The sequence below is a fragment of the Spermophilus citellus genome (genome assembly GCF_964194105.1).
Source record: "Spermophilus citellus genome assembly, chromosome: 4".
Lineage (NCBI taxonomy): Eukaryota > Metazoa > Chordata > Mammalia > Rodentia > Sciuridae > Spermophilus > Spermophilus citellus.
The window spans coordinates 5,471,952-5,497,460 of NC_138185.1; the positions used below are offsets into that span (position 1 = coordinate 5,471,952).

The 25,509-nt window shown below is 52.4% G+C and overlaps 1 protein-coding gene across 1 annotated transcript in view; it reads left to right on the forward strand.

Moving 5' to 3' along the window:
• Positions 1–25,509, forward strand: part of EYA2 (EYA transcriptional coactivator and phosphatase 2) — a 113,136-nt gene that overhangs the window by 51,770 nt on the left and 35,857 nt on the right. Inside the window, exons 7-8 of the mRNA XM_081291096.1 lie at positions 4,827–4,969; positions 10,841–10,924. Of these exons, the coding sequence (XP_081147222.1) occupies positions 4,827–4,969; positions 10,841–10,924 (227 nt within the window). The remainder of the gene's footprint in view (positions 1–4,826; positions 4,970–10,840; positions 10,925–25,509) is intronic.

A 25,509-nucleotide genomic window follows, 5' to 3' on the forward strand; every position in this document is an offset into this window, starting at 1 on the left:
GCAACTTAGCAAGACCCTGCTCAAAAGGGCTGGGGGTGTGGCTCGGGGGTTAAGCACCCTTTGGTTCAATCCCTGGTGAGAGAGAGAGAGAGAGAGAGAAAGAGAGAGAATACCTTTCTGTCTCTCTGAGAGATGAAATACGAAGAGAGAAAAGATATCCTCCCTCCCTCTCTCTCTCTCTCTCTCTCTCTCTCTCTCTCTCTCTTTCTCCCCAATGTGAGGACGCAGCAAGAAAGCCAAGAAGTAAGCCGTCACCAGGAAATCAATAAATTGGCCTCTTGGTCCTGGACTTTTAGCTTTTGTGGGAGATCAATTTCTATTGTTGAAGCCGCCTACTTATGGCATTTTTTGTTACAGCAGACTAAACTTATAGTACTGGACAGCTAAAACTACCCACAGCTACCCCTAAAATCAAAACAAGATGAAGCTTTCCCCCTTACCACTTCCTCTAAACATTATACAAAAGTTATAGCTAGTCCAATAAGACGAGAAAAGTCACTAAAGGCATCTGTACTTAAACAGAATGCCACATGATCTGACTTGTATGTGGAACCTAAAGCGTGGAACTCAGAAACACCTCACACTGATGGTTGCCAGGGACTAGGCATCAGGGGGCGGGATGGAATCCCAGGGAGATGTTGCCAAATGGTACAATGTTCCGTCTGACAGCAGGAATAAGTTCAGCCATTGTGCATTATGGTGACAACAGTTACCGACAATGAACTGTTCCAAATGGAGGCAGAAATAACCCCCACATGAATCCACACAACTGATTTTTGACCACAAGCTGATTTTTGAAACAAGGCAATTCAATGGAGAAAGTGTAATCTTCTCAATAGAAGATGCCAAACAGACATCTATATCCAGAAAACCTAGACTTCAGCCTACACTCCACAAGATAAAAAAGTAATGGCAAGTAGATCATAGGCTTAAATAAAAACTATCCATTTTGATAAGAAACATAGGAGGAAATCTTTGTGACTTGAGTTACAAAGGTTTCTCATGCATAACACCAAAAGCTTGATGCAAAAAGAAAAAAAAATGTGTGTGTATATATATATATATCAATTGAACTTCACAAAAATTTCAAACAGAAGAATGAAAAGACAAACTGTGGTCTTGGAGAAAATAATTTACCTGATAAAGTATATACATCCAGAATGAATATGGAACTCTCAGAATCCAACAATAGGGAAACTCTTCAGTAAACAAAGGGACAAAAGATTTGAATATACTCTTCACCAAAGATCCAGGAACGGGGAAAAAAATCACATGAGCAAGATGCTGAGTGTCATGAGTCATTAGAGAGAGGCACATTAGATCTTATTATAATAAGACACGAGAGACTGGCCATTGCAAAGGCTGGCAGTGGGGTGGAGCAGCAGGAGCTATGGAGGAGGCAGGCGAAGTGACCCAGGCACTGAGCCAAACAGCTCAGCGCTGTCTCACAAGGTCAAACATGGCTTTCCATGTGACCCAGCAGTCACGGAACTCCTAAAAGAAAAACAGCTTCTGTCCACACAAAGACTGATCTGCAGACATTCATAGCAGCTTTATTGCCACCAGAAACTGGAATCGACCCAAACGTGCATCCACAGTGAATGGATGAACAAACTGTGTGTAGTCACAGAGGGACGAGCTGCTGACATGAGCTCTGACCCTCCGAAGCCAGACGGCAAAAGAATGCACTGTGCTGTGGGATTCCACTTATTTAAAACCCTAGTGGACAAGTCTAATGGAGAGTGGAGGAAACAGATCAGAGGTTTCATGGGGAGCAGGGCCAGAGGCAGGGTCACAAGGAGACTAAATTGCTCCCCAAATCTAAAACTTTTTGAGGTCCAGAGCTCCATCGGGTGAGAAGTGCTTACCCTATAAAGTCTATGCAAATATTTGAAAACCTGAAAATTTCCCAAATCTGAAACACTTCTCATCCCAAACATTTCAAATATGGAGTGCTGCACCTGCACATTAAAAGGGAGAAAGAAAGCGTTAAGTGACACCAAGGAAGGAGGATGAATTGCTCTATCTTGAGGACTGTTGACTCTGATCTTGAACTTGGGCTCTTCGCTGTCAAGTATGTGGAAGGTTGGAGAAAGGGCTATATCTCCCCCAGCCCCGGGCACCCCTGCTAATCTGGCTTCACACACTTTATTCTAGACCTTCCGTAAGGTAGCTGGCATTTATCCCTTGAAAAATAATGTTTTCCTGGATTTTAATGGGGATAACTGCTATTTTCTAAACCCCAATACCTTAAATGACCAAGTGACTCAGGATGGACCTTATGACATTGTTCTTGGGCATCTGTGAGTCTAGAAGAAATTCTTCCTCCTGAACAAAGGGTTGCTAGCTCAGGGTTTGGGAATCTCTGATGCTATGTCCTAAAATGCCCGGGTGTTGGAGAACACCGGGTTGTCTTGACGATCCAAGATCCCATCCTTTATATTATGTCCTTAGTCTGCTACGTTTTTTAGACATTAAATAAACAATGTCGAGTTCCCTTGGGTTTGGGGGGAAAACGGTCCTTCCAGGGTAGGAAAAAGAGTCAGTCCGTTGCCAAGTGCTTTCAGACGAAGGCATTTCCCCCAGATGGTCCAAGAACTGGCCATTGCAGCAGGAGAGATGGGTCTGCAGGATGCATTTGGGAGCTAACAAGCAACGGTGAGTAAGAAAGTGGGAGGACAGGTCCCCCGAGGCTCCATGCAGGTTCGAGATTCTGTCACTCTTTCGTGACAAAGACAGGCCTAAGTTCTCACTGACTTGCTGGGTGCAGCAGGCAACATGGAGCACCCCCCTAAGCCTGGGCCCCTCATTACTTAAACCAAGATGATGGGTGTAGCCAACAGCTTGCCTGGTCTGGGGCTATGGGACAACAGCCTCTCGGTGTGGCCACACCCTGAAGCCCACCCTGATGAGAGCCACAGGTGCCATCTGCTCTGACCCTTCTTGCTGACCTGCGTGGCCTGTGGGCTGCGTCACGGGCCTTGCCTGGCCCGTCCTGGACGATCCGCACAGACCATGTCACGGAGTTCTTAGGTTGGCAAACCTTAACAGGCAGAGCCTAAAGACTTGCTGTAGCCGAGCCCGGGTCCAGACCCCTCACAGGAGGACAGAGTGAGCTCTTCCCACCTGCCCCATCTACCTCTGGGGGGCCGCCCCCTCTATTATTTTTAACTGAAATGTTTGGACTTATTTTTTCTGTTTCCTGTATGTTTATTGGTGATGACAGTCGTCCGTGATGGTGGGTTTGCTGCACATTCACAGTACAGCTTGGCAGGTCTCTCTCTATTTCCCCCTCCCACCCACTGGTCTCTCCTCTGCTGAACTTCCTCTGATTTCCATGAGATCCCCCCACTCTGTTCTTTTCTATCCTCTGGCTCCCGCATATGAGAGAGAACTTATGACCCTTGACCTTCTGAGTTTGGCTGATTTCACTTAACGTAATGTCTCAAATTCCATCCATTTACCTACAAATGACACATTTCAGTTTTTCTTTATGGCTGCATAAAACTCCATCGCGCATGTGGGCCACACTTCCATTCATCCATTGATGGACGCCTAGGCTGTTCCACTGGGCTGATGTGAATTACGCTGCTGACCTTAATTCTTTTTTTTAATATTTATTTTTAAATTTTTGGTGGACACAACATCTTTATTTATTTATTTTATATTTTTATGTGGTGCTGAGGATCAAACCCAGCGCCGCGCTCATGCCAGGCGAGCGCACTACCGCTTGAGCCACATCCCCAGCCCCTGGCCTTAATTCTTGAGGATAGATACTGAGGAGTGGTACAGCTGGGTCTCATGGTGGTCCATGCCTAGTGTTTTGAGGAATCTTCTGGGAGGGCTATCTTTAAGGTTGATGTATTAGTCAGTTTTTTTTTTTTTTTTTTTTTTTTTGCTATAATGAAACCCCTGAGGCAGACTCACTTTACAAAGAAAAAGATTTTCTTGGCTCACAGTTCTGAGGTTCAAGGGCATGGGGCTGGCATAGCTCGGCTCTGGTGAGGGGCTCATGACTGATGGCATCACAAGCTGGGAAGTGTCTTCAGGAGAAGAGGTCACCCCACCAGGCAGGACGTCAGTTCCTTCTGAGAGAGTGATCCCTCCGCTTGACCTAAGGACCCCCCTCTAGGCCCCGCCTCTCAACACGGCCACCTTAGGGATTAAGCCCCTAACACAATGACCTTTGTGGGGACATTTAAACCGATCCAGACCACAGCAGTAGAAATCCTGGGTGCCCAGCTACCTGCGAGGCGGCTTCTGGAGGCACAGAGCTGTAAACATAAAGCTGTTCACCATAAACAGAGCTCTGCCAGGGCCCCTCCCTCACTTCCTCCAATGGCTGGTCAGGTGTCCCCTGGCCGGCGAGGCCTTCTGTGGTGAGCCCCGTGTGATGGGGTGACCTCTCAGCAGCCCTGCCCAGCCCTGATTGACTGCTGTGTCCCTCCCGACATCAGAATGACTTGTTTACCCAGGTGAGGTCTCTCCTCTCGAAGAACTTTTTATTTTCTTTTTTTTTTTTTTTTTTGTATGTGTGTGGGTGTGTGTGTGTGGGGGGGGGGTGTTGGGATTGCACCCAGGGCCTTGTGTGTGCAAGGCAAGCACTCTACCAACTGAGCTCTGTCCCCAGCCCTCACTAGAGTTTTGAAGTGCTAACCCCAGGTGAGTGTTGTGAGCAGGTGGCTGAGGAGGCTTCGGCTCCGCGTCTCGGCCTCCTGGGCTGCCCCGGGCTGCGGCTCTGCAGTTCCTCCCGCGGGTGTGCTGTTTCCTGAAAGCCTCCTCCAGCAGCACTTCTGACCTGCCCACCGCTCCCTGTCTTGCTCCAGGTGAATACAACACGCACAATGGACCCTCCACGCCGGCAAAAGAGGGGGACACAGACAGGCCACACCGGGCCTCCGAGGGGAAGCTCCGGGGACGGTCGAAGCGGAGCAGTGACCCCTCCCCAACAGGGGACAATGAGATTGAGGTAATCCAGAGGGCCTGAGTGTGACTGGTGTGATCTCTCCCTGTGGCCCTAATGTTGGTGGACGGGAGGGGTGCAGAGTACTCTCCACGCGCAGGGGAAGAGGGGGGTAGGTATTGCCCTTGGGGTTCACGAAGCTCAGTAAGAGAAAGAGCGGGCCATAGGGAGTGCTGTTGAGGCCCAGGGCTGAGCAGGACCACCCTGGATCCGCACAGAGCCCTGCTTCTCAAAGGGACCACCAGACCCTCTAAAGTCTCCAGTTCCTTAGGTCCAGGGTAGGCCGAGGCCTTTACGGGTCTAGCAAGTCTCCAGGGGATGCTGACATGCCCTGGATTTGGGGGGCATGCCCTGAAAGCCCCTGGTAAAGGGGATGATGGGCAGGAGCCTTGGCCTGGTTAGGGGGGTTCTTGCCCTGGTGACACGGCAGAGTCCTCAGGATGTAAAATCCCAATGCCTGGCCCCATCCCAGAACACGTCGAGATCCTCTGGAGCAGTTTTCAAAGTCGTACTAACCACCAGGACGGGGGGTCAAATGGGGCTGCTGCGTTCCTGATCTCAGCCTGGGTGCCCATCAGAATCACTGCAGAGCTCCGAGAAACCCTTCGTTCTCAAGCTGTACCCCAGGCCCCCTCCTCCTGAGGGGGCACCTAGGCGACTCCCAGAGGGGTCTGATGTGCAGCCTGGGCTGAGAACTGAAGGCCTGAGCCTGCTCCTACCATGTTAAAACCAGATGACTGTGGGTCACACTGAAATTCCCCTCCAAAAACAGTGTGCATGGGGAGAATCCTAGTGGGGACACAGGCCTAATGAATTCCAAAAAGCAGACATAGGTGAGCATTATTGATCAAGGAAGGAATGAGCGAATCTGCAGATTTGTGCATCTATGCAAAAGGTGGCCGTCCGTCGGCTGGAGTGCGCCCCGGCACCCGAGTGGTATTGGCGAAGCCTGGGTCAGCGCCAGCAGTTCAGTTGCACGGTCTTCAACTCCCTGTTTGTACCCTGTGCACTTGATGCAGCAGCTACAAAGCTCGGCCACAAACTCAAACACACTAAGAAATGCCGTCTCCACCAAGGCCTAACAATCAGGTGATTTTCACCGAGTCTCCATCCCACCAGGGAAATGCCATCTCATTACTGGGGCCTCCCTCCCCCAAGAATTGTGTGAGATCCCAGGGTTCAAGTGGTCTCAGAAAACACAAGAACCTCCACTGTCCCGTGTGGCTTGGTCAGCGCTGCCTTCCTGGTGGGCCAAGCCTGCAGGGGTCATCTGCGGTCCGGCCGCTTGCTGGAGTCTCCGGGCTGAATCGTGGGCGTGGAGATTCTTGTGGAGCCGAAGAACGTGGGAGCATTAGCTACCATCTTCGGTGGCAAGCAACAGAATCCAGCTCTGGTTACTTAAGGAAAAGGGACTTACTGGGAGGGACGGCCATTGACCACGCTGAGGAAGGAGGGGACCGAGGCCGAGCTGGGGAATCTAGGGAACTTCCAAGGTGCTCGCTCCACCCAGGAGCACCCGTTTTAGGCTCTAGTGCTGCTTCACCCAGTGTCAGAGTCAAGACGACAGCATCCATGGTCCCGGCTTGGGTCACGTGCTTGCCCCTTGATTGACATCTCCACCAAGACAGCCCACACTGGAGAAGGAAAACCCAGGTGCTCTTCTCCAAAGACCTGGGCTGGATGCTGGGGGGCCCAGAACACAGACGCCGCATCTGAGGGACTTGGTATCAAGCCAGCATCCACCAGCACAGCTACGGCGGTTACTTACGGCAGGCGCTGGGCTGGTGGTCCGAGAAGGTATTACATCACACTGTCCCCCACTATCAGCCAACCTCCTGCGGTATACCAGCCCTGGACCTGGCCGAGGGCTCTGCCTGTTCTTGCTTTTCCTGTCATGGAGCCTCACCATGCTGCCCCAGGCCGGCCTCAAACACACTGCTGGGCTCAGGCGATCCTCCTGCCTCGGTCTCCAGAGTGCTGGGACTCCAAGATCAAGCACGGCACCCGCTTCCCCTCGTTTTTAAAGCCACCCCCACCCCGCTTCCCAAGTCAAGGAGGCTCTGCCCAGGCCTTCAGTGGGCTCAGGCCTTTGCAGAAGGCTGAGGGAGGTCAGCGATGCATACTTTTATATTTCCTCCCCCCAAATATTGGGTCACCCAACATGGCTTCTGCTTTTGGTAGGGGACGTTGGGAGCGGAGAGACATTTTTCCATGAAACTGAGAAGGGTTGAGGCATGGAAGTCGGGGATTAGAGGTGATATTATTCTGGAAACATCTGCTTCTTGATTGCAGAGTAACTACCAACGGGAGAGAACAGTCAGAAAGGTGTGAGGTGTGCTTCGCTTCTGGGCTTAATGTCAACAGGGAGGACCGCCTGGGTCGCACCTCTTAAGTCTTCGGCGGTTCTGCTAATGACTGAAGCCCAAGAGAGAGAAATTATGTCGAAGTGGAAAGAAGGAAAATTCTGAGCGTGTATTAGCTAAAATTCTTTGGCTGCAGGTGCCAGAAACCAACTTGAGCTGGCTTAAGTGAAAAAGCAGAATTTCTTTTAAAGCTGCAGAGACCCTCTTAGAACTCAAGGCCAGAGGTGCAGCAGAATATTGCCAAGGCTAGGGGACAGGGCAGGGAGATGTTTATGCCTTCCCCTGCCACAAGCCACAGTGAATCAGCCAGAGTCCCCCAGGGAGGGTGTCTTTTAGTGCCTGGACACGAGTGCCTCAGCATGTCCCCCCTGGCCTCCCCTGGCCCCTCTCTGCTCTCAGCTGAAATCAGGTCCTGGGAAAATGTTGGGTTCTCTCTCACCCTCTGTCCTTCTCTCCCTGTGGACTGGCCATCTTTGTCCTTCAGATCACATGTCCAAAACAGGCCCCCAGCCCCCAGAGACCATGACTTTCTTTCTAAGCCCCAATTTTAAGTTTCCAAATAAAGATCTGACCCATCCGGGGTCATGAACCCACTGAGGTCCAAATTGTGGCAGCTCAGGGACAGGGTCCCCTGCACAACGGCCACAGAGAGTGGACCCACTGAGACTCCAGGGCTGGACACGGGGGATGAGGTAGTGGGGGGGAGGAGGACTTCTTCAGAGGGTTGGAGTGGATGGATGCATGGAGCCCCCACCAACTTTTAAAATACTCCCTGATTTTAAAAACCTCTATAACTAAAATTTCTCAATTAAACTGATCCCCCCATTTTTATTAAGAACCTCAGAGGGCCTCCTCAAAAACAATGGCTTTTTTACCACGACCCGAATAAGAAACACACCCAGAATGTGACCCAGCACCTACAGGCACAGGCACGTGACCACACAGACACGTGACCAGCTGAACCAAAACAACTTACAGACAACACTCAACTCTACTGATTGCTTCAGAGACCCCTGTGTTAGAGGCTGGACGTGCTGATTTGACTTTTTCATTCTAGATGCTTTTTTGTACTTTTAAAGGCATGGCCAGTGCCTGGTGGAAATATAATTCTTGACCTCCAGAGAGTTTTCAAAGGTGGCCGCAGTGGCAGTCTGAGGAGATGTATTTGTTCTCCTCTCAACACAGAGATTTAAAAAAAAAGAAAAAAAAAGTCCTTTGTTCTTAAAAATAATCATCATCAGAAAAAAATGAGGAAAACCAACAGTTTTAAAAACGAGGATAAATAAATAAACAAAAAGCAAAGTAATTTAAGAAACAGAAAGGAACTTAGAAAAATTCGATTGGTTTTCTTATAAAAATTCAAGGAGATTTTGGATCCATAAAATAAGAAGTAGAGGCTATTGGGAAAGAAATATTCAGGAAAAAAAAAAGACAGTATTGGAAAATCTTTAAATGACTGTGAGAAAGGTCAAAAAAGAAAGTTTAAGAATCTCCCAGAAGCTGAGTGTGGTGATGCTTGCCTGAAATCCCAGTGACCTGGGAGGCTGAGGCAGGAGGATCACAAGTTCAAAGCCAGCCTCAGCAACTCAGCAAGGCCCTAAATCAAAACAAAGAGGGCTGGGGATGTGGCTCAGTGGTTAGGTATCCCTGGGTTCAATCCCCAGTACCAAAAGAAAAAGGAAAGAAATATCCCAAAGCATAGATCAAAAAGACAACATTATAGAAAATCTTCTTTAAAAGGAAGAACATCATCAATCCTAAAACGTTTAATTTGGCTATCAGAAATTCCAGAAAGAGAGAACGGCTGAAAATTTAAAAAAAAAAAAAAAAAGGTGGGAAGAATTATTTGAAGATAGAAGAAAATAGTTTTCAGAGCTGTGGAAAACGCAGGTCATTGGATTAAAATGTTCAAGTGCTAAACGGTATAAACGAGAAAAGATCGCACCTAGGTAGGATAACGCCTTATGAAATTTGAGAGTATCAAGGAGAAAAACAAAATATCCTTATAAACCCTAGAGGAAAACAAAAGTCAAATCTATAAGGAGTCAGAGACACATGAGATCTTCTATCAATGACCATGGATACGAGGAAATAATGAATGACTCCTTCAGAGGTCTAGAAGATGGTTTTCAAATTAGAATTCTGTACCCAGAGAAACTCTAGAGAAAATAAGGACAGCAGCTATGTAGGAATTCAGAAAGATTTCTTTCCATGAATCCACTCAGAAACAGCAACTTAAGGACGTACTCAAGTAAAACAAGGAAGAGAACCAAGTAAGAGAGAGACTTGGAATCCAAGTAACAGTGGCTCCCACCCACAAATGCACTAGAGGGAGGTCTCAGAGCATTAGTTCTGTAGAAAGTCCATATAAATCCTGCTCACCTGGGAGAGTTCTATCAGAGGATGCACATCTCTGATACAGAAATCTGATACTGATGCTGAGGATGCTCATCTTTGATATAGAGGGTGTGACTAAATCGGACATTATAATGAAGGCATTTATAGAAAACGAGAAAAAATAAAAGCAATGAATAAACTCGAACAAAAACAAAAAGTCCTACTAGACAAGTTGATTCATAAAACTGGCATATGGTATATTATCTTAATCAGGAAGGAATTCAAGAGAAGAGAGTACATACGACCTTGGCAGTAAGAACATTGTCATTAGAGTGGACCTGGGGCTATGAGACTGGACATATATAGAGAGAGGAAAAAAAAGTGACATCTAGAACGTTTTTGGTTCTGCTGTAAAGAATGATCATAAGACGCAAATGTTGTTTACTGGTTACCAACTTTTAGAATCAACATGCAGACAGAGTACAAAAGACTTGATTTTCGATATAAAACCAAACACACACCCATTCATCCCCATTGACAATGTAGAAGTAAAGCTAGAGATGAAGATGTCGGAGAGAAGGGGTGACAGGAGAAATATCATATCGGGTCTCCTGTTGGACCAACGTCCAAAGCTAACGGCACTGGAAATAGGAGGATTCACCTAGTGAAAGACGTAAGGTCACAGAGGAACAAAGGAGGGCCTCAGCTGAGCCTTCGTCCTCAGACCGCCAGTCGGGAGACACCGCCACACTGTCGGCAGGTCAACGAGTAAAGATAGGTGGCCGCGAGCCCAGGAGAGCAGAATGGTCCGGAACGGTGCGACTCAGGGTGGGCAGCAAGTGGAAGTGGTCCTATCTCAGGTTGTCCAGGGAATGCTGTGGTTTCCTTGCTGGGCTGGCCTGAGCCCTCCTTCTCCGGGTCGTTGTGTGGAGGCAGGGACAGGCTCCCTGGTTCTGGCATCTGCTGGGTGGACAGGAGCCCGGAGATGGGCCTTCATGACACATTGACGCAGCTGAGGTTGGACGGGGACCCACGACCCATCCCCGAGTCCCCTGCTTTGTAACTGAAGGGTGAAGTGTTTCCAGACTTGTCCTCCAGGGGAATTAATGTCTGCAGACGTGAAGTCAGAGGCTGACGAGTCCCTCTGTCCCCACTGTCTTCCTCTCTGTCCCCCCAGCGCGTGTTCGTGTGGGACCTGGATGAGACCATAATTATTTTTCACTCCTTACTCACGGGGACCTTCGCCTCCAGATACGGGAAGGTAAGAATCCGCTTTCTCTCTCTTTTCTTTAACCACGTGACTTTCCGTGCAGCCAGTTTTCCCGGGAATTGTCGGGGCAGTTCCTCCGGTGGCTGCTCCAACAAGAGCCACCTGTTCAGATCTGCCCAGGTTTGAAACTTCCTGTGCATTTTCCTTTGACACGTGAGAATTTAATTGGAATTAGATTCTGTACCCAGAGAATTCTGTTCCCCTTCTCTTGTCCCCCAAGCCTTTTCTTCCCATATACCAAGTGACTGGCCTCTGCGTGGTAGCATGCAAGCTGTGATCTTCAGCTGACCCTTCCTAAAAGGGCGGGGACACCCTGTGGCCAGAGGCAGTTGTCTCTGCTAGAAAACCAGCCAAGGTTCTCCCTGCTGCTGAGCCGAGAGTCTCAGAGTCTTCAGCGACGGGGGAGAGGCCTGGCAACCCCGGCATGGACTTAGCAACAGCTTCGCAAGTGTATCATGGACAAATTATGCTGGGGACCGTCCGGTTAGAGTCCTGGGCAAATGTGCCGGTTGGTGGTGGTGGGTGAAGAGACCTGAAACCCTTAATGATACAGGAATTTCCCCGATTGCTAAAACCTCGCGGGTTCTTCGCACCCATCCCGCGGACTTCTTCACAACCCCAGGCCATGCCCCCAGACAGCTGCCATCTCTTTAGGGGACCCTTGGGGACAGGGGGCAGTGCTTCCAGGACAGCCCAGTGATCATCTCCTCAGAGGTGAGGGACCCCCCGCAGCTGCTCCCCCGCACGGGTGGGACCTTGCTTCTGGCCAGCGCCTGGAAAATATCTGTTTCTGTTTAGAGACCAGGAATATGATTTGACCTCACCTCATGGCTTTTCCAGCTGCGCCTGGTTTTTATGGGGGTCGCAGCGAGCTGGATGTGCAATTAGCAAGATAGATTTATTGTCTGCCACGACGCAGCGAAGGATGTGAAAATGGTGTTGGTGGTGCCGAAAGCTCTGGCCGCGTAGGAATGCGTTAATGTGTCTAGCAGGGCTGCGGGAACCGGCGTGGGTTTCTGGGCTGTGCCCGGCGTGGTCAGGGGCAGCAGAGCGCACGGCTGCCCCCGAGGGCCCCAGTAGTACACTGTCCACAAAGCCAGGCTGTTCCCGGCTGTCCCACCAGCCCCGGTAAAGTCACCCCCGCCCCACAGACACAACCCAGCTCTCCCTGTCCTCCGAGGCTGCCCACCGTGGAGTTCTATGGCTCCGGAACACCTCACCCTGTCCTGGGCGGGGCCCGGTGACCTTGGATATGGTCTTGGCAGACGAGTCTCACCACCTGTCCTTGAGCCAAATCAGGGGCTCTCTCAAGTAAAGGACACCGCCCAGAGCTCCCTGCTGGCCCATGTCATTCCCCACTATCACCCCTCTCCGACCCCCACCCTAATCCCAGCCACCTTCACCTCCAGCGTGACCTCCCATCTGCCCTCCAGCTCTACCCCTGCCCCTACAGAAGGGTCGTCCTAAATGCCAGCCTGGTGACGTCACCCCTTGCTGAAAACCCATGTGGCTTCTGCACTGACAGCCGAGCCGGCCTCCAGGGCCTCCGCGGGTGGCCCCTCCAGCCCCGTTTCCTGCTACGTGCCCTGAGTGGCTCTCTGTCCTGAACCTGCCAGCCTGTCCTGTCCCCATCGGGTGCCACCGGGGGCCCCCAGAACCAGACCCTGAGATAGCAGTGAGTGCCGTGGTTGATCTGGGAGGATCCCAGGCGTCCCCAGGAAGCAAGGCAGGAGAGAAGGACATCCAAGCAGGCTGCGTAACTGCTCCGGGCAGCAGGCGAGTCCCAGGAGACCACGGGCCAGTCCTGGAACTCCCCTCGGCATCAACCCACCCGGAAGTGAGGGAGCGGGATAGTCACCTCAAAATCCTTCCCACCGAGGGCTGAGGCCTGCTCCCAAGAAGACCCTAAGGTGGGGAACACCGGTGCTAATGTAGGAGGCTTGTGTGTGCAAGATGGCCACAGCTGGGCTGGGCTGGGGCCCCGCAGTAGAGCGCTCGTCTAGCACGCGGGAGGCGCTGGGTTCAATCCTCGGCACCACGTCAATATGAATAAAATAAAGGCATGTGTCCAACTGCAACTACTTTAGTAGATTTAAAAAGAATGGTCACAGCTGAGGAGACATGGAAGAGGGGCGCGTGAAAGCCTCTGCAGTAATCTAGAATGTTGTTCTAGAATGTTCTTGTATGGATTAAGTCCTACTTATGTTTTGGTTCTTTTTTTATTTTTACTCTTTCTTTCCTTTTTGAGATGGGATGTGCTGCCCAGGCTGGTCTGGAACTCATGGGATCTGTGATCCTTCAGTCTCAGCCTCCCAAGTTGCTGGGACTCTGGTGTGGGCCTCCCTCCCTCCAGGAGACCTCTGCTGACTCTTCCTTCCATCTAAATGGCATCTGTCTATACCCTTGTTTTTCATTTGCGTCTGAAGCGTCTGCCTCCCTTGTAGCCTGTGAGCACCACAAGGGCAGGGAGCGTGGGCCCTTTTTTTTTTTTTTTTGTTTAATCTTCCCAATTCAGCACAGAGCACAGGACAGAACTGCTGGAGAGATACTTGTCACATGAATGGACTGGAACAATCCCCTAGAACGTCAGGCTGCGGGAGGACAGGGCCACCCCCCTCTTCCGCATTGCTTTTTTTATCTGTAGTGCAGAGAACAGTGCACCCCCTTCGTAGGTGTCCAGTAAATATTGGTTAAATGAAGGAAGGAAGGAAGAAAAGTAGTGTCAAAACAGAAATTCCTAAGTGGTGGCCACCAGCCAAATTCATCTTGCAGATCTTTCTGTTTGGCCCCCAGAGTGTTTGAAAAAAATGTGAATTTATCGCCAACATTCAAAAATCAGGAGATTGCACAGACCAAAACAATCTAGATTCCCAGCTCTTCTTGAAAAATTAGGCAATCCGGCCATCTTGCATTCCCCTGTGACCGCAATCAACAGGAGCCTGCGGCAAGGGCCTCAGAGGGGGACATCTGTTCTCCAGCCTGCCGTGGCCACCCCTGGCCCTCAGACCCAGCTATGGGCCTCTCTGGCCCCCTGGAACCCTGTCAACATCTGTCCTAGGATTGCGAGACCCACAGAAGGTCAGAACTGGGGAACTGAACAGAACATCACGTCCAGTTAGTCTCCCTCGTACGTAAGGAGAAATTGAGGCTGAGAAGGGGGAAGATGGTCCAAGAGAAAAGGAGAGTGGGACGTGCCTTCTTGTGATGTCTGAACGTCTTCACTCCTGTTCTAGAATCTTCTTTCCCCTCCTCCAGCTCTCCATAAGGTGCAAAATGAGCATTTTTATTTGCTAAATCCAGCAACCCTAAATGAGATGCAAAACCACCAGACCAAGCTGACCTTGAACTCATGGGAGGTCCAGGAAGCAGCGGTGCAGGCTGCTGAGTGGCAAAGGGACTGAGGCTCCTTCAGTCCTCCTCTCTGCCGTCCCTGAGCACTGCAAGATGAGTCACGGCCCACCCGCACGTCTGCATCCCCGCCAGGGAGAAAGGGAAGCCAGTGTCCCTCTCGGAAGGGCAAACCCAGACACGCACAGAGCCTTCCTGCCCACATCCTACTGGGTAGAACTCCGTCACATGAACACAGCGAGCTGCAGGAGGGCCTGTGAGGCCCGTCCTTATTGGGGCCCCTCATGTGCCAAGTTAGACTGTAAGAATTCTGCTACTCTAAGAGTAGAAGACAGGGCGCTGCCTAGCCCAACGGACCACATAGTACAGGAAGAATAACGAAAGAGAAAAGCGATGACAAAGAACCAGGTGAGTTCTGTTGACCAGGCGCAGGAGACACCTGGATTTGTGGGCCTGAAACCCCAGCTTCAGCTCTAACCCTGGAAGTCAAAGACGAGGCGGGGGCTGGCGGGCACAAGACTGTGAGCCCCATTTTGCAGACAGAGTAACTGAGACCCGGGAGGCTCGTCGTGGGGATATCCACCACAGAAACACCCACAGCCTCCATGTCCGGCCAGGTTCTTTCTGTGCCTCTCCAGCAACTGCACCGTGGGAAGCCGTGGGAAGCCCTGGTGGGAGGCAGGACTCTCCGTTTGAAGCCCAGGTGCCTCAGCTAAAGGGGAATTTGTCAGATCACAACTTGAGAAACCCAGGGACACTTGGGATTCGGGTCTGGCTGATGGCGTCCAGGAGCTCAGGCGGTATTCTTGGGCCTCCCTGCCTTCCTTCCTTCCTTATTTATTTCTCTCCCTACGGCGATTTCCTCCCAGCGACGCCAACGAGAAAGGACGCACCTCTGCTGCCCGGATTCCGGCCCACTCGGAGGCCTGAGTCTCATCGCCCCAAACTGGATCCCGGGCCGCCCACAGGCCAGCCTCTGAAGCTCAGCTTGGCCGCCCCGACCAAGAGCTCACTCTGCGGAGGGAGTGGGGAGCTGGGCTGCTCCATCTCACCAGATGGACCGAGTGGGAGGGCACCAGCCCAGTGGGAGCCAAAGCGCTCCTGCCAGCAAAGTGAGAGGGCCCTGTGCCCAGTGAATGAGGCCAAGACCCGCCCCCCCTTACACACATCACGCCAAGCACTGGCACCTCGTGGCTTAAGGTCATCATGCCGAGCGCTGTGCAGGAGGCAGGAGTCGTATCACTTACAGCCCCAGCCAAGGGAGGGTCTGCTGTTTACTTAGGAAAATAAGACCAGCAGAGCCGACCCGATTAAGCCATGATTCAAAACAGGGTGTTTGAATCCTAAAACAGAAACTGGGCTCTCCTCCTGGTCCCAATCAGGGACGGGCTGCCGGAGGCTGTCGTCTCTGCACTTCCTTCCCACCCCTCGGCCCCAGGCGGAGCCCGAGCAGCCCTCTAGTAACTGTGTCTCCTGGCACCTTGTGGGTGCTCTAGAAATCCCCGGCAGAGAGGAAGGGAGAGGTGGAGGACTCCCCGCGAGCTGGGGACCCCAGCAAGTCTGCCCCGACTCCTCCTGCACCCTGCCTTCCAGGCCGCCCAGTGAGGATGCCAGACTCAACTCAAGGACAGCTGCTCCCCTTGTCCCTGTCCTTGTTCTCCTTAATAACCGTGAGAAGCAATCTGCATGGCACACACCTGCCCTTTCCACGAGTACGATTCAGTGGTTTTTAGTACATCACAGAGCTGTGATTCTAGAACATCCTCATCACTCCCCAAAAACACCTAATTCCCCTTAGTAGTCATCCCCCTCCCGCCACCCCGTCTCCCCACTGCTAGAAACTACCGTCCACTTCCTGCCTCTAGTCTCGCCTCTCCTGGGGGTGCGTCTAAATGCACTCACACCATACGTGGGTCATCTCTGCCAGCAGCTCTCGGTCCCCCGTACCTTCTAATGACCACATGGGTCTCCATTGTGTGGACATACCACCTCTTGTCTACCCACTTACCAGCTGAAGGACTGTGGGGGTTCAGGCTGTCATGAATAATGCTGCTGTGGATATTTATGGACAGGTTTTTTGCGTGGACATGTTTTTTTGATTCCCTTGGGTCTGTACCTTGGAGTGCAACTGTGGGTTATATGGTAACTCTAAAGCTGAGCAGTGGAGGAACCTCCAGAGTATTTTCCAAGGTGGCTGCACCGTTTTATATTCCCATCAACAGTGTAAGATGGTGCGCTTCCTCCACGTCCCACCAACATTCATTACTGTCTCTGGTGGTGTCACTGTCCCAGGATGTGTGAGGTGGTACCTCATGGTGGCTCGGGCTGGCGTGTCCCTGATAACTAACTGTGTGAGCTGGTGAGTTAGACGACGGGGGTCCCAGGGACTGTCTTAGTGAACATTAGCATATCTTCTTCAGAGAAACTTCTATTCAAACCTTAGTCCACTCTGAATTGACTTACTTGTCTTTTTATGGTTGAATCGGAAGAATTTTATATATCTGAGTTCCAGATTGTTACCAGATATGTGATTTTCGAATATTCACTCTCATTCTGGTTTTTTTTTTTTTTTAATTTCTTGATGATGTCCTTTGAAGTACTAAGTTTTAATTTGGATGAAATCCAATTCTTCTGTATTTTCCTCTTCTTTTGTAATTTTGGTGAGAAGTCGCTGCCTGATCCAGGCCACTAAGATTTGGGCCCCTGCAGTCTTCTAAGAATTTTTGTCATTGTAGCTCTTGCATTCAGGCCCGTGACCCACTTTGAGTGACGCAGGGGTCCAAGCCACTTTAAAACATAAACATCCAGTTGCCCAGCACCGTTCTCTGAAAAGACTTTCCCCTCCCTGTTGCACGGTCTCAGCATTCTGTCAAACTCACTTGACCAGCCAGTGTGGTGGCACACACCAGTGATCACAGTGACTCTGGAGGCTGAAGCGGGAGGATCACAAGTTCAAGGACACCCTCAGCAACTTAGCAAGACCCTGTCTCAAAATAAAAAGTAAAAAAGGCTGGGAGCCAGACACGGTGGTGCACGCCTGTCATCCCAGCAGTTTGGGAGGCTGAGGCAGGAGGATCATGAGTTCAAAGCCAGCCTCAGCAGAAGTAAGGTGCTAAGCAACTCAGTGAGGCCCTGTCTCTAAATAAAATACAAAATGGGGCTGGGGACCTGGCTCAGGGGTCCAGTGCTCCTGAATTCAATCCCCCCAAACAAAAAAAGACTGAGGATGTGGCTCAGTGGTAGAGCCTTACTGTGTCAATCTCCAGCCCCCCCACAAAAAAAAAAAAAAAAACAATTGATCATACTCAATTCTGGACTCTCACTTGGTTCCATTGATGGATATTCTGTGTCTGTGCCAGTACCACTGGGTCTTGGTGATTGTAGCTTCATAGTAAGTTTTGAAATCAGGAAGACCAAGTTCCCCAGCTGTGCCTGGTGACCAGCCTCCATCTTTGTAACTGGCAGATTGTTCATGGGCTCGACCCTGTGCCTGCCTCTCTGCCAGGAAAGCTCATTTCCCAGCATCCTCCGCTGCACCTCCTTCCTCCTCGCCGGAACCAGCCTCAAAGTTCCTCACCAAACCAGCCTTGCCGCCGCCTGGCGTGTTGGATATTATTATTTAAACCCAGATGGGCTCTTGCTGGTTTCCCACGGGCCCATGATTCTGCAGCCCTCACGGCCCTTACATCTCTGTGGGGCAGGCTTACCAGGTGACGATGGCAGGAACAATGGGCCACAAAGGGCAAGTGCCAGGGAGCTCTGAGCCTGGCACCCAGCAGGGGCTCAGGAAGCATGTGGATGTGTGAGCGCCGGCAGGCTGCTGCGGGGTCTGTGGTGGGAGAGATGGGCCTGCACAGGGGCCTGGAGGGAGATTGTTTTCCCCATGCAATGTCAACCCAGGGCGAGCCCTCGCCTGGCAGGCTGCTCAGGCTGTCCCCCTGGGGGTTTGCTTCTGAGCCCCGGCAGCAGGGTACAGGACTCCCTGACACTGAAGGGCTCAGGTAGGGCGTAGGGTCCCCTGAAAACTCCCTTCTCAGAGCACTTCAGCTGTTGGCAATAAGCCAGAAACCAGCCCACTCACCAGCCAGGCCCCAGAGTCACACCTGCTCCCTCAGGAATGGGAGGCCAGAAGCAGGGGCCCGAAGGCCACTCGGGGAGTCATAGCTCACATCCCACCATGTCCTTGTGGGAGGACACCTTGGGCCCTCTGCCCATCAAACTGGGACTGAAAAGGAGGTGTTTTCTGTTGCCATGGCGATTAGGGGCACAGTGCATGGGAGAACCAGCTCAGGGATGCAGTGCCGGGACACAGGTGTCTGTCCGCTTATCTCTGACTGCGTCATGCACCCCGTAGCCAGGACTGACCTAGGCCCCACCTCCTGGAGAGAAGACAATAAACAAGACAAATAATAAATACAGAGGAAAAGAGCGTGGAAGGGGAGGTAGTGCAAGAAGAACTGCAGGGAAAGGGGTTGAAATTAAATTTAAGAAAAAGCAGGCAAGAATGAGGGTCTCACAGGAAAGCTAAATCTCGAATAAAGACCTGAAGGAAGTGAGGAACAGGTACCTGGTGGAAGACCGGGGGTGGCAAGTGCAAAGGCCCTGAGGTAGAAGTTTGCCTGATGAGCTTGAGGGACAGCAGTGAGGCCATGAGGCTGGAGAGGGTCCAGGCAGGAGGAAGCGGGTGTGGAGCACCAATTTGGCTTGCTCCAACTTGGAAACAGGAGACGTGGGGGGTTGCAGAGGAAGGAGAATGGCGTCTGAAGCCCCTGGGCTGCTGCTTCTGTCCAGTATCTCCCCCTGAAGAGACCTGATCTCCTGTCCCCTGCTGCCCACTGCAAGGTTCCTCTTGTACCAATCCCTCAGCTTTCCCTGCGGCTGACTTCAGGCCACGCTCCCTGCAATGAACTTGGGTACCTTTTACGGTTGGGCTCGAGCGCACAGGGACAGTTGTGTTCCTCGTCAGCACAAGGTCCCTGTCTTGGCTTACATGGGGCAGATGAGTTTTCTTTAAACCCGTACATCTCCTTCTCCTCCCTCGTTGGACATGTAGACTCCGTTGTGTCCTGTGACGTGCACCCTTGTCCTTTCCTGTCCTCTCTCTTGTGTGAGTGGCATTTGGAACCACACTCTATTCCAGATCCTTCCCTCCCCATCGCTCTGACTCAGTGACTTCTAATCAGAGGCAGTTTTGCATCCTGGGGGGACATTTGGCATGTCATGCTCATTTTTGGTTGACAGAGAGGTGACACAGTCCCTTTATGGACAGATCTAGGCCCTCTGGGAGTGACCCCACCACAGACTTACAGTCTCCTCCTCTTCCAATCATTTCAGGAGAAACTGAGGCTTAGAGAGGTGGTGTGGCCGGCCAAGGTCACCCAGCCTAGAAGGGATAAAGGCAAGATGTGGGCCACTGGTTTACCCATGTGACGCAGGGCCCATGGTCATGTGACGAGGGCCAGTGGTCATGTGACGTGGGGCCCGTGGTCATGTGACTGTCTGGAGGGTGAATATTAAAAGCCTCTGGAGGGGGCTTGTCCACAGACCATGAGCTCAGCCACACACGGAGCGGCCTAACGTGTCCACACCTTCATCTCCTGCCCACCACGGGGCCTGGCACAGGCTGGACAAGTGTCTGCTGAATAAACAAATAAATAAATAGCTCACCAGTGGGGAGTTCTCAGCCTGCTCGGTGGCAGCACAGCAGAAGTGATATCCACAGAGCCCGCCCTCTAGGAACAAGCTTCCACCCCTGTGACCAGTGCCAGCCTGGCCTGCCCCTCCCAGGCCCCCGAGGGACTGGGCCGAGGTTTTGGAACACTGACCACATGGACTACCAGGCTTGGGGCCAGAGACACTTTGGCAAGTGGGGACTTGGCTGGGACCAAGTGGCAGGGCCCAAGGGCTGGGTGGCAGGGTCAGGTGCCCCTCGATGCCTGCCTGAGCTTCCCTCCCTCCCTGCCTTTCACGAGCCAGGCCCTGCTCAAGACTTCAAGACGGAGGTGCCACCTGGCCACCCAGGGTCCCCGCTGGCTAGGCTGCCGTCCCCGGAGGCAGAGCTCAGGGAAGGTCCCTCCAGCAGGTCACTGGGAGCAGGAGGGAGAGGGGCAGAGCCAACACAGGCCCAGCCGCAGCCTCAGCCTGAGCTCCGGAAGGTAGATCGCGCCTCCATCGTGATGGCCCCGTCTCCAGGGACAGAACTGAACTTGCACACCCCTACCCATCAATCATAGGGACACAGCTCCCCAGAGCCACGTGAACCCGAGGCACTTCCCGCTCTGAGCACATCTAAGCCAAGTGGCCTCAGCATCCCAAGAGCAGCCCTCCGAATGGGGTGCACAGATTTGGGTGCACAGGACGGGGAATGGGTGCCCAGAAAGGGAACTCAGAGGCCAGTAGGATGGAGCATCGACCAGCTACGACTCCATCCATCAGTCACCCATCCTCCCGTCTGTCCGTCCATCCTTCTACCCACCCACTTAGCCTACATATTGATTCACCCGTTTATAGAAGTCTCGTTAGTATCTCCGTGTCCACCCTGAGTTTGGTGTGGATGGTGACATGGCCGTCAACACCGCAGACAACACCTCCGCCCTCCGGGAGTCCCTTCTAGGAAGGAGGAAGTCAGGCCTGGAAACAATTCCTCGCTGCGACCCAGGAGGCCGAGCCGCCCTCCAGCTGCATCTTGGGAGACTCCTGCTCGCTCTCCATGGTCCAGTCCCATCTGTCCTTCCTTCAAGCCCTCCATGTCCCTTCGCACCCCAGACCTTCGCAGATGCTCTTCCCTCTGCAGAAACAGCTTCATCCACCCGGCCGATGCCTGTTTGCCCCTCGGGTCTCGGCACAGACACCACCTCCTCAGAGAGCCCCTTCACCTCCGTAGCATCCTGGACTTCTCCTTAGTGGACCTGACCAGTCTGTGTGACTACTTGTTTAGTCCCAGGAACTGTTCTGCCCCGTCTCACTGTGATCAGGATGCCCGGGACAGCACAGGGGTCCAGGAGGCCACTCCCGATGAACAAGATGCAGAATGCCAAGCCCTAGTAGACCTCCCACTCATTCACAAAGGTTGGTTCTTCTGCTTAAACCCACCGGTACCAGGAAAGTCCCGGGTGCGGAAAGTCAGAAACCCAAAGTAGAGAACTGTGTCTGCCCAACAAGAGCCTACAAATCCAGTCAGACGCTGTCCCGGAGCCCACGTGCTCAGGAAGAGTATAGGGGTCAGCAGCCCTGGCCCCACACAAGGATGACGTGCAATCTCAAGATTCACTCCATATTTTTAAGGAATCAGGGTGACTGTGGATTTCCCAGCAACTGGAAGCCAGAGTCCATAGATAAAAGCTTAAAAATTATGAAGGAAAGTTATTTTTTTTTCCAAGCAAAAATTCAATACCCAGCCCAACTGTCAAGTAGGACACTAGAATAAAGCCATTTTCAGGAAAGTGGGGAGGCAACGTCTGAAAACACGTCACCCTCTACTAGTTCCTTTTCAGAGAGCTACAGGAAGGTACCCACCACTGCACATGGCGGAAAGCGGGGGAAACAGGAAGCAGGAAATGTAACATTGTAGCAAAGTGAAAGGAATCCCCAGATCATAATAGGTCCCAGTATGAAAGAAAGCAACAGCTGCTGTTGACCTTGATTGAAGTAGGTCAGAGGTGCCAGGAGAGACGTCTTTGTGAAAACAGTTTGCTAAAATACGTGGTACATCCAGATGCATTGAGAGGATTTTTTAAAGGCCATTATTAACTCCAGGGAAACCGAAAGGCAAGAAGAGTCACCAGAGTTTCCTCCCGGCTTAGCTGTGTTATCAGTTAGCTACGAACAAATCACCCCACAGCTCAGTGGCTAGACAGTGAGCATTTATTAAGCCCATGAGATGCCGGGTTGGCAGAGGCTCTGCCCATCTGGGCTGGGCTCTGTTGGGTAGCCACAGACAGCTGACAGATCGCAGGTACAGAGTGACCTCAGCTGGGACAGCTCGTCTCTGCTCGTCTCTGCCCACGGAGTCTCTCTCCCTGCAGCGAGGACATCCTGCTCGCTGCTCTCGTGGTCACACAGTGTTTCTCTCAAGGCAAGAAGGCAGAGCCAGCTTGGAATGGGCGCCCAGCACCTCTGCCGCGCTCTGTCAAGTAAGCCAGCCAGACCCAAGTGTGGGGCCGCAGCCTCCCTGTAGAGGGTGGGTTCGCGGGGAGGACGCTGGCTTGCTACCCAGTCACCACTAGAAACTCTGGAGGAGAGACCAGAAGGACTCACGTGGGTGGAGGGCAGAGGGCACAAAGCGCTTACTGGCCGCTGCCCATCCTGAGACCCAGGAACTCCGCCCAGAGCCACAAACCAGGAAGAGCCACCCGGGTGGTCACAGACCTGACAGAGAGCACCCATGAGCCCAGAGGGAGGAAGGGCCTGTGACCCACAGTGGGGACCCGCTCGCTGAGCCAGCCTTCCTCCCACCCTACTTCCCTCCCCACAGGGCCACCAGCACTTCCGGGCCACCTCCCAGGACTCAGGGTCAGCTTGTGGGGGACCCAAACTAAGACATGGAGGACGCGCAGTGTTTGGGTGCGTCTGACAGAGGCTTCTTACAGAGGTCACCGCTCCTGATGCCAGCGCCCTGCTGTGTCTCAAGCCCCGCGGGCTCCCAAACTCCATCCCGGAACCGGAACCGGCATCGGGCCAGGTCAGCGGTGCAGAATCCAGGCCCGCGCAGGCGTCCTGAGCAGCCTCTGCGCCTCAGCTTCCTCCCTTCCTCCTGGGTGACTCCTGCACACGTCACGGTCTGGGCGCAACATGAAGCCCTGAATTCACCCGCGGTGACTTTTCCTGTGGGTCCAGCCCGCCCCGGCCAGTGTGTCTGAACGAGGCCGGCTGGACGGGGCTTGGCTGGATGGTGGCCTGCTCCCCGCACCCTGGCTCCTCTGCCCCCTCCAACCAGCCGCAGTCCCCAGCCAGTGTGTCGTTACGTGATTCCCACTCGCCTTCCGGAATCCAGGACCCAGCTCCGTGCCATCAGGATCCAATCAGATCCAGTTGGCGATACGCAGCTCGGCTTGGCCCGTCCGTTACTGCTTTACAAACTGAGAAGAAATAAAAACCCTGGTTTTACGACCCAGCAGTTAAAAACTATTTGTAGAAGTTGCTAAGGTTCAAATCAAAAGTGCCCTCCCCGGGGGACTCTTAGGCAATTCCGAGGACCCCGGATTCTTTCCTTTCTTTCTCCCCCTTCCACCCTGAGATGGGGTTGAATTCACGTCTGCCTGCAGACATCTAGAGCTTTCCGTCCTGGACAAACACAAGCCAAAGTGCTTAAGGACATCTGTTTATTTTATTTCTTTAATGAGAAAACCTCCCTCTCCCCGGCTCAGCTGTGTTTATTTACCCTGCGCGTCACGTGGGCGCAGCGCCCTGCAAGTTGAAAGGCCCGGCTGGCCCAGCCGCCTTCAGGTCCTGAACGGGGAGCCCGGGCTGCCCAAGCAAAACAGAGGCCCTGGAACTCCATAAAATAGGTTCTCAAAATAAATACGGCCTAATTCGCTCGGTAGAGGTGGATTAAGTCAAGATGAACACAATTTGGAAAGGATTCTCTGAGGAAGTCGGGGATTTCGTTCCCCCACCGGGGGTTAACCCTGCCTCCCCCACCCCGGCTCACTTTTCAGTTAAATGAAAGGTATTTGGTCCTTGTGGCTAATCAAGAAACGGGGATCGGGCTTCTCCGCCCGGCCCCAGGGCAGCTGGCCTCACCAGCCACTTGGTCCATCCTCCAAGAGGCGCAGGCAGCTGCACGAGCCGTTCTGGGGGTGGGGAGACCAGGAAGAAGCTGGAAACGCTTTGAAGGACATGGGGAGGTGAATGGCACAGCGGCGGGTGCAGGCGGTGGTGGCACCCTTTGTGGGTTTAATCCTCCCTGATAAGTGCTTCATAAGCCACCGCCTCCTCACCACGCACCTCTGCTCACGTCTCCTAGAGCATTAAAGGATTATTTCTAACAGCAAAGACGTTTTGGAGATGGTGGTCAGCAACGGGCTCATTAGCAGACTTTCTTTGAAGCTCGGTGCTCTCTGCAGCTTGAGGGGCCTCGGTGAGTGGCCCAGCTGGGGCGAGGGGTTCAGGGCTGGTTCAGGCCCCGAGTCTGCCTGGTTCTCCACCCACTAATTTAATGAATGCCCGCTGGCTCCCGAGACCTCCTCTGCCAACTCCTCCCCCCTCCCCAGCCCACCTTCTGGTGAATGCTGAAGGGAAAAAAAGAGACGGATTTAAATCTCCTGCAGCAAATTATCAGGTGGGCGGGAGCGAGAAGCTCTTTGTCTCCTATAAATATAGGGGTGCAACTCACATGTTCTAGGGTGGAAACAACCCGGCACCCAGGGAACCGAAATAATGGGAACAATTTTCCTTGACACTTAACCCTCAGGTTGAGGAGCTGTCCCCCTGCCCCCCACCTGCGTGTTTTGTGCCACCTATTTCCCAACAATAGGGTCTTGGCACTTGCTCAAAGATGGCTGGGTTCCAGCAGCCCCTGGGGATGAGGTGTCACTGCCCCAGGCAAGAGGCTGTCAACCCTGCCATTGAGTTCGGGGTTGACTTTGATAAGAAAATGGGACCTGTCCCCCTCACCAGAATCCGTTTCCCACACTTCCTTTGAATTGGTGAACTTTTGTGCCTTTCCAGTGTCAGAGTGGGAGAACTCTGATGCCAGGTCCCAGGAGGGGCTGAATCCAAAGTAGAAAAATGCCGTTTATGGATCTCTTTGGAAACGTCCATCCATGGATGAAGGAATAAACAAAGTGCAGAATCCTAGTAGGATGGAGTAGTATTCAGCCATGAAAAGGAGGGGCACTGATATGGGCTACAACACGGATGAACCTCGAGAATGTGATGCTGGGTGGACGTGACGTGGGTGGAAGAAGCCGACCTGAGGGTCTCCCGTTATCCGCTTCTGTGAAGTACCCACAGTGGTGAATCACAGCCACAGGGCGCAGACTGGGTGACCAGGGCAGAGGGGGCCAGTGCTTCATGGGTAAGGGAATCCTTTGGGGTCATGAAAAACAGATGGAGGTGGCAGTTACATAACCTGTGACGCCACCAAATTGTGTCGTTTAAATGGTTTGTTTTATGTGAAAAAAAAAAGAGAAAAGGAAGAGAGGGAGGGACTCGGGGGCTCTAGGTGCGCCGAGCATTCTGCCCAGGCTTTGGGGGCTCCTGGCCGACCCAGGGTGCCATGGGGCAGA